The 8,937-nt window shown below is 46.2% G+C and overlaps 1 protein-coding gene across 1 annotated transcript in view; it reads left to right on the top strand.

Annotated features, from left to right (window-relative positions):
- Positions 1-470: 470 nt before the first annotated feature.
- Positions 471-8,937, top strand: part of ABTB1 (ankyrin repeat and BTB (POZ) domain containing 1) — a gene marked incomplete at both ends in the record, with an annotated part of 15,579 nt that continues 7,112 nt past the window's right edge. Inside the window, 6 exons of the mRNA XM_010183287.1 lie at positions 471-533; positions 1,880-1,935; positions 2,939-3,083; positions 4,804-4,963; positions 5,886-5,931; positions 6,845-6,961. Of these exons, the coding sequence (XP_010181589.1) occupies positions 471-533; positions 1,880-1,935; positions 2,939-3,083; positions 4,804-4,963; positions 5,886-5,931; positions 6,845-6,961 (587 nt within the window). The remainder of the gene's footprint in view (positions 534-1,879; positions 1,936-2,938; positions 3,084-4,803; positions 4,964-5,885; positions 5,932-6,844; positions 6,962-8,937) is intronic.

Genomic DNA, 8,937 nt, shown 5'->3' with positions numbered 1-8,937 from the left:
CAGGAATTGAGAGCAGTCTGGAGTGACGCTGGTGTTATCTGTGGCAAGCAAAGACACAAACAGGGTGGGAGTTCCAGCCTTGGCCTTGTCAACTTGGCCGCTTGTTTGTGTACATCCAGGCTGCAGGCACTGTAGGAGAATGTGCAGGTACTGCTGAGGTGCTCAGGCGTCTTTTGGGGTTGCTCCCTGTTAGGGGTCAGCAGGAGGGGGGTTTGATTCCCATCTTTCCCCACGTGCATCACTTCAGATTGAAGGGGGTGCCAAGCTGTGCTGCAGAACAGTGTTCTTTGGGTTCAGGGTTTCACTGGTGCTCCTTTAGCCACAGCTGGCAGCTCCCCGGGTTGAAAGCAAGGTGGTGTTGTACCTTTGGAAGTTATGTACAAACTCAGAGTTACATCTTTTGAAAGAAGAGAACGCGCCTGAGCGAGCTGCTGCGTGAAGCTGTAACCGTGCTCTCCCTTTTCTTCCAGATACCTTCTTGAACAGCGAGATGTGGAAATCAATGTCCGTGATAAATGGGACAGTACCCCTCTGTGAGTCTTGCAGCCTGCAGTGCTGGCTGGGCGGGAGGGGAGGGATTTCGGAGCTCTTTTCCTCTCCCTGCATTAGCAGCTAGGAGCACTGTTACAAAACATCTCAGATTCTGCTTTGTGGGAGATTGAGCTGCATGGCTTTGCCTCTCTTCTCTGAGGGTGCTGTTCTAAATAAGTCTGTGTTTCCCCACCTGACTGATGCTTGCTGTAGTAGTTCTCAGAAGGGTGGTAGATTTTGTGACATAATTACCTTGCAGCCTGCAGTGCTGGCTGGGCGGGAGGGGAGGGATTTCGGAGCTCTTTTCCTCTCCCTGCATTAGCAGCTAGGAGCACTGTTACAAAACATCTCAGATTCTGCTTTGTGGGAGATTGAGCTGCATGGCTTTGCCCCTCTTCTCTGAGGGTGCTGTTCTAAATAAGTCTGTGTTTCCCCACCTGTAGTAGTTCTCAGAAGGGTGGTTGATTTTGTGACTTAATTACCTGGGTTAAGCAGTCTGTTCTTGGCCTGATGAGGCTTTTCCCCCCTCAAGGTCTATGGTGTTTTAGCATTTCTTTTTGGCTGAAGGCTTGGCTGGATGGAATGCACGGTGACTGTGGCATCACTGGCAAGGCTGTGAGCATGCAGTAGGCAGTGAGGAATCCCCGTGCTGCTGCTGAGGAGGGTGGTGTGAGCTTTTTACCTCCCCACGTACCAATTCCAAAGTGCATTTAGACGTCTGCAATATTTCTAGAGTATTTAGAACAGGAAATAACTCTCCAAAGTAAAAGTAGGCTAATGTTTGTGTGCTGCAGTGCAGGCTGCAGGATTCTCCTAGTTTGTAGAACAATTTGAGGTCCTTGTGAAAAAGAATCGTGAAAGGTTTAGACTGTGAAAGAGAAAACGAAACTCATCACAAGTAGGACTTTGGGGGGCAGATTTGCTGCACATCCTCTGTGGGTGTTGCTCCCTCCTTACCATAGTGTTATCGTATCATCACTACCAACAGGAGGAGCAAGGAGTGGTTCTGAGAATTCAGTAAAGTTGCTGAGTGCCCACGAAATGAGCTCCATTAAAATGAGGATGGATTTGGCAGCTGGTGGTGCAGTGAAAAATGCTGAACCCAGGCTGAGACCTTGAGGTCTCCTTGCAGAACAGCAGTTCCTGGGAGTGCTGGGAACAGATCCTGCGCAGTCTCTTGCTGGGGTCAGACTTCTGTGCTGTTCAGCAGTGATTCCTCACCCCTATGGGGAGTCATCTGAGCGTACCAGGGATGGCTCAGTGCTGAGGTCTGCGTGCTGTGGTGTGCCCAAACACTGAATTTTGCTTCCTACTGTATCTCTAACTCTCTTTCTCTTGTTATTGTCAGGTATTATGCTTGTCTCTGTGGACATGAGGAGCTTGTACGCTATCTTCTAGCCAATGGTGAGCAAAAGCATCGTGGTTATGGGTGCTGTATCTTTCTCCACACTGCTCTGTAGAGATTGTATATCCTTCTAGCTGGATATTTGTATATAATTTCCTTGTGGTAATTTCTTCTGTTGCAACCAGCCACATCATCAGCAATCTCAGGCTGCACTGGGAGCCCTGGACACACTTCCATGGTCCCTTTTGCAGGCCATTTGCTGCTTGAATTTGCTACAGGGAAGCTTTCTGTGGTGACTCAAGGCAGCACAACGTTCTGAAATCACAGAAAATGTTTTGCAGGGGTGCATTGCTGTTGGGAATATGCTGATGTGAGAGTCGTACTTACCTGAAGAACTGTCTGTGTAAAACCTTGTGGTACTCTCCTGATAGCCTTGCTTTGTAAACAGGACTCAAAGATGAAACACAAGGACTTTGACTAACCTCAAACAAAGCAAGACAAACTCTCCAGGCAAAGTGCCTCCCTGTTTGGTTCCCAGCACCCAAGTTCCCTTCGGTAGTGGTGATGCTCTGTGTTCTGGCAGAGGAGTTAAAGAGTCAGATCTCAAAAGGTTTTTGTCTCTTGCTCATTCAGAGCATCTTCATCAACCACTTGTGTGTGTAACTTCTGAAATAGCAATTTCCAGATTTCTAACCTAAAGAGGCATTTCTTTTGCCTCGTGCAAGGCAGAAATGCCTTTTAGGAGGAGCTGTTAAAAGTCCAGTAACTGATTGTACTGTTTGTACAGTGAGATTTTTCTTCCCAGAACACTGCTGGAGCCCTGCTGAGAGGCTTATTACGAGAGACAGTTTAAATGAGTCATGACTGCTTCAGAAAGGGATTTTGCAGTGGGAGAACAGCTTTGGGTTGTGCATGCGTAAGGGGAGCTCAGTTTTTGTAAATGTGCTCAGTAGCAGAGAGGATCACAGTGAAACGTGTCACCAGCCAAAAGTCACACTTGTCTGGGACGCCTGAGATGGATGTAACTCTGACTGCTGGCGTGTACCTGTGATCGCTTTGCAGGGGCAAAATGCGAGGCAAACACTTTTGATGGAGAGCGTTGTTTGTACGGAGCTTTGAGTGATGCCATCCGCCGCCTGCTGAAGGAGTACAAGCAGATCACAGCAAAGTGCATGAAAAGAGACTACTATGATGTCTTCCTGCAGCGGTAAGCAGATGAGGCAGCTCCATGTGCAGCGTATTCTGTCATCCTTCCTTAGCTGTTGGCTGCATATTCAAGCTCTCTGTTAAGGGCAGATTTGGAAGGACCAGCACCCTATCTTGTTCCTCATGTGCAGAGCTTCCTAAGAGATGATTTCCAGGTATATGTGCATTTAAAATACAGCCTCCAGTGATTTCGGCACAGACTCCTGAGCCGACACAAAGTTTGTCTTTCTCATGCAGCAGCATTAGGCTGTCATCTTTGACTGTCTGAAATCAGATCACCCAAACTACATCAGCGATTTAGGATATAATACGTTAACTGAAATTAAGTTCCAGGCCTGAAGTGCTGCAGCCTGCCAGCCAAGGTTTCCAGCAGTGATAATGGGTGTCTCGTTTCTGAGATAGAGTGCCTCAAACTGACTTACAGGGACAGAGCTCAGTCCTTCTTGTTGCTGTTCCTCAAAGTTGCCCATCACACCTTGTAGTCATAGCCTGGAGCTTGAGCAGAAGGCTGACTTGCTTGAGGAGTAGAGGAATAGTGTCAATCTTTTCTTCTGGCTGTTTTAATACCCTGTTAGTTCTGGTGTTATTACACAGACTTGTTTGTTGTTTTTTTTTCCTTCCTATTGGACTGACTTTAAAAAAAAAAAAAAGCAACAAGGTTTCAGCATCTATATTTTCAAAGTTGGAGAGCAAATAAGTCCTAGAAAGATGTGACAGTCTTTCCATTGTTACAGAGTCCTAATTTCTGAGGCTATGGGGAAAGAGAGGAGGAAGGAAACTTGTTTATCTGAGTAAAGTCCGATTTTGCCTTTCAGGGAAGTAGAATTTTGCAGGGTGATTTATCACTCCCCTGGTGAGTTTGTGGCTCAGATGATGAAGGGTTGAGCGCACGTGAGGAGTAATATGTACTGTGTTCCGCTTCTCATTCCAAGCAGACCTTGTGTTAAAATTGAAAGAAAGGGCAACAGTAGGAGAGGGAAAGAAACACCTAACTGCTACTGTTTTGGTTTGGGCAAGACACTGGCAGGAAGGATGTTACAGTGACAGGAGACTGAGGTCAGCATTCAAGGTGCTGCTCTGACACCATCTCCCTGTGTGACCCCACACCTCTCTGTGCACCAGTCCTGCTCTCTGGAAGGGCTACGATGCCCGGTGTCTGCCTGGTTTCACCTCCTGGGGATGTTTGTGAGGGCATGTATGCAAGGCATGGTGGCCGTTAGGAAACACTGGTGATGGTTGCCATAAACTCGAGAAGTAGCAGCCTTGGGTTTTTACCTCTTAAAGAGTGAGGATGTGGGTGTGCAGTCATAACCAAGGCTTCATCTGTGATGTGGTAACTGCCTGCATTTCATGCCTGTAACATCCTTCCTTTTGAGGGGGGGTGACTTCACATCCTCTCCTGTTTGCCGCATGGTTAAAGTGTGCACGCTGACAGTGTCCAGAGAACAGGAAAGTTGCACCTTACTTTGTAGTGGCATGTTTCTTTTTGAGAGTGTGTGCTTCTGTAGGGCTTTTTGTCATCTGACAATTGAAAAGCAGGATTAACCTTTAGAGATGTGTTTAGTGGCAACAAGTTTCTCTTTAAAATCTCTTCCTTGTGTTCAGAGAAGACTGCAGTGTCCAGAGGTATTTGTTAATTTACACCTAATTGTCCCCGTTAGCTTTACTCCATTCTCTCCTTTCTCGTTTTGCAATGAATTTCCCCTCTCTGTTTCTTACAGGTTGCTGGAGCAGGGTTACCAAAGTGACATTGTTTTCATTGTTCATGGCAAATCCTTCTGTGCCCACCGCTGCATTCTTGGCGCTCGCAGCGCCTACTTTGCAGAGATGTTTGAGACCAAATGGAAGGGGAAGAACATGATTGTGCTGAAGCATCCACTGGTGAGCAGGGCTGTGCTTCCAGCTCTTTCCTTTCTTTTCCCGTTTCTACTGGGTGAGAAAAGTGAGTAGGAAGGACAGTTTGAGGGTTAACTTCCACAGTGAATCGCTCTTGGAGCTCAGAATGACCCCAGTCAAGGAGAGGGGTTTGTGGAGGCACTTTGTGCAGTAAAATGGCATCTTATTCAGCTAACAAAAGGCTGTAGATTGCATACTCCCTCTTTGTTCCCTCTGTCATGGGCTCAAACGTATCTTAATTAATTGCAGTAGCAGGTAGCTGTTACCATCTGCCAGCTGCGTCACCACTTCTCTGTGGGATGAGTTGAGTCTGTCTAATTCCTGGTGGACAGGTGGTCTACAGTGAAGACATCACCTCCATAATTGGCACTAATTGAGTCCCTTTTGTTGCCTTTTGCAGCAAGAATTAAATAGGCCGTAAGTGCCTTCCATCCATTAATCGCCAATACTCTGGCATATGTTTCTATCGCTTGACTTGGGGCTGTGCAAAACCTCTCATGACAAACATACTTCCAGTTTCTCAGGGCATTGCCTAATGTGTCTTCTGTCTCTTGGTACAAGAACATGGCTTTCCTCTCAAATTGAGAGTTGGAACTGTTTGTGAGCAGTGAAAGACTGGATTTCACAGAGCCTGTACTGTAACTGTGTCTTTGGAACACCTCCATTAGGTCCTGTCCCCTAAGCCCATAGATTAGCATCAGTTGATACCATTAAAGAGCTGAGTAAACCAAGTGGAGTGGCAGCATCAGTTACGTGAGGAGGAAGGAAACTGGGTGCAGTGTCTGAGTTGCTGTTTATGTGGGGTTTTTTTTGACTTGTTCAAGATCATGTTTGTATCCAAGCAAGCTTCAAGCTTGTGATTAAGTTCCTGGGAATTCTAACGGTAGCTTTATTGTGTTTCTTTTAGATTAATCCAGCGGCCTTTGGCGCTCTTCTGCAGTATCTATACACAGGTAAATGTCTTACTCTGTGGTGTACGTACACATGGCTGGTGGGCGGCTGTCTGTGCCTCTGCCATAGTGCTGTTTGGGTGCCACAGGCTTGCACACAGCCAAGTTTGAGTGTGTGAGTCGCCAACACATCCTCTCTGCTGGCAGAAGGGGAGAACGTGAGCAATCCCCAGCTCTTCCAAGTTGTTCGTACCTTTTGCCAGTTGTTGTCCTGCCAATAGCTATACAGTCAATTAAAAGGAAATCGGCTTGGGTTGGTTGGTTGGGTGGATGTGGAGGGTGTATTTTTAACTTAAGGAAAGTATAAATCGGTTGTCTGGGCTAGCAATCCCCATAGCTGGTGAAAAGCCAGGTGCCCACGCAGGACGCTCTCAGCCTGGCAGACCTGAGCAGTGCATGCTGAATGCTTCGAATACTTTCTAATATTTTCTCTGAACAGAAGTTGATCGTGAGCCTTCTGGGAAAATGCCAAATGTTGCATTGCAGGCATGCTAACTGCTCAACTATTTCAGGCCAGGAGGTGGTGCCAGAAAGTAACTCTATCTTCAAGGCTCTCCTGCCCTTCCCGTTTTCAGTGATGAGAAAAGATTCTGGGATGGCAGCTTGTGAGCCTGAAGTTTTCTTACCCAAAGCCAGGTAGCCAGTGGTGGCAGTCATGCATGCTGCTGTTATGCTGCTCTTTTTTATTTTCTGAGGGAATTAGACATCCTTTGTATAAGCTTGTTTGCTCTTTTGCCTCTTGAATGAAGCTCTTAAGGCCAACACTGGAAGGTAGGGTGCTGAGTCTTGGCTAAGAAGTGAGGCAGTGTATCCAATTACTTCATCTCTGTGCCATCAAGTCTTCAAACCCCAATTTTGCCATTTTTTCACCTAAGTGGTATGGGTTAAAAGAACTGGCTGTGTTTCTTCTTGACAGGTCGTCTTGATATCGACGTAGAATACGTAAGTGATTGCAAGAGGTTAGCCAAGCAGTGCCGGCTGCCCGACCTCATAGACGATTTGGAGACCAAATGTAAAAAAGTCTATGAATTTGGTAAGCATTTTACTTGCTGCTGTCTCTGTTGTGCCTGCGTGATGTTTCAGGTAGAAAAAGTGTGGTGGTGGATGTTTCACGGTGCTCTTGGTGCACTGAATGTTTGCAGTATCATAGAGCAGCCATGGCAGCAGGAGTGTTCTGAGGTTGCCACATGTTCAGTGGAGCACTGTGGGGTATATTGGGAAGTGTTTTTCAGGAGAGAGCTTCTTTAAATCCCCGGGGAGCTATGATAGATACAATTAAAAGCCCTTTTCTGCATTTATCTGACCCCTGACCAAAGTAAAACACTTGATAATTGGCTCAGTACTATTGCAGAGAAAGATATCGCACTTTTTTAAGAGCAGAGAAGTATTTCTGAGAGCATGTGTATTTATAACGTGCGTATATGCCAAACCTTAAATGATGCAATCCTCTATTTAAGGGCATTTTGTTATCCAAAAAGCTTGTGATCTAATCATGACATCAGCTTATTGCATGAAAACCACCAGTTGGAGTTTATCGTTCATCTCCTTAGTTCAAGCAAAAGCACACGTGAATAGGAATTGGAAGGGCGCAAGCAGGGCAGGGCAGTGTTAGTCATTAAGTGAGAAAACAAAAAGATCAGGTAACAAAACCTTCAGACTGAAACCATCTGATTCTCATTTCATGCTCCGAGTTAACTCCTTTACTTCAGCCAAGTTAGTTTCTGATTGAGAAGAGAATCCAGTCTGTAGCATCTTCCTCCTTGGTCTGAGCAGTCAGGGTGTAGCTGTTCCACCTTTCCATTTTGATTTACCAGTTCTGGTGATTCAGTCTCCTAAAGTTGCAGGGTTTAACAGGCCTAGGCAATACTGCTGACTTGAGAAACTCCTCATCTGCAAATCTCATGGAAGATATTCCCATGTGCATCTCTCCCCTTGGCCATGTGCAGTTTGGTGGTGGGGTACGAGGTTACCACAATAGGGCTGGAACAGACAGCAGATTTGGGTCTGCAGAGCAGGGTCAGGTCCTGCACCTGTATTACAAAGTCAAAACGTGCCTAATAAACCAACGTGACCTCCAGCTGGTGCAGCTCCAGTGGATAATTGCAGTCCCTGCAATCTCATTATCTTGAGTTAATCAGCATTTCAAAAGCACTTAGTGTCTTGGCATGCACTGACAGTAGTTTAGGAAAACCCTGCAGAGGATGACCCAGTACCTTCTGTTGCACTTGAGATAGACTTCAGTCTAAGTGCTTCTGTATTTCCTCCCCCACACACGTTGTGGCTGCAACAAGAAAAATATGTTGTAGCGTCCAGATTAAGCCATAATTCATCCTTTAGAAGTGGAGGTATTTAAAAATTAATGTTCTGCAGTTCTTTCTACAAGTTTCAGGGCAAAACAGTTGAGAGCAAGGTTTCTGATACTTGCCTTCATAGCGAAGGCATTGGATATACAGGATCTGTGGTTATAGCTGGTCATGGTATTGGGAGGAGGATGTCTAAGGCAGGTATGAGTGTGGCATCATTCTGGAAAGATTTGGGGTTTTGGTGGGTTTTTTTGTGAGTTTTCTATTTTGTGGTGCACTGGCTCAATTGAAACACAAGACTGCAACGAAGTGTTGAGCAGTGGAAGTGAAGGCAGCTGATGGATTGGCAGGTGACATTCGGTGCTGTACAGCTGGGCTGGGAAGAAAGACAAAATGCTCCATTCTCAACTGCAGTTGGGTTCTTCCCTCCAGCTCCTTGTATTTGTGTTGCTCTTTTCAGAAAACCCTTCACTCCTACTTCTGGGAAGAAGGTGATGGTGGTTGCTGCTTGCTTGCAGCCAACGGCTTATTGCTGTTCTGTTGCTTTGATTTTTTTCCTGAGGAGAGCATTGCTGTGCTCTTGAATTTGAGAGCTGCAGTGTCTGAAACGTCTCCTGATGGATTTGCTTCACAGACAAATCGCTGTTCTTTCATGTTGCTGGGAAGGTGCACAGGTGCTTTGTAGATCCCAGAAGAAGAGCTCTTT

This window comes from Mesitornis unicolor, unplaced genomic scaffold, assembly GCF_000695765.1.
Source record: "Mesitornis unicolor isolate BGI_N332 unplaced genomic scaffold, ASM69576v1 scaffold19674, whole genome shotgun sequence".
Classification (NCBI taxonomy): domain Eukaryota; kingdom Metazoa; phylum Chordata; class Aves; order Mesitornithiformes; family Mesitornithidae; genus Mesitornis; species Mesitornis unicolor.
This window is presented reverse-complemented; position numbering and strand designations above follow the sequence as displayed.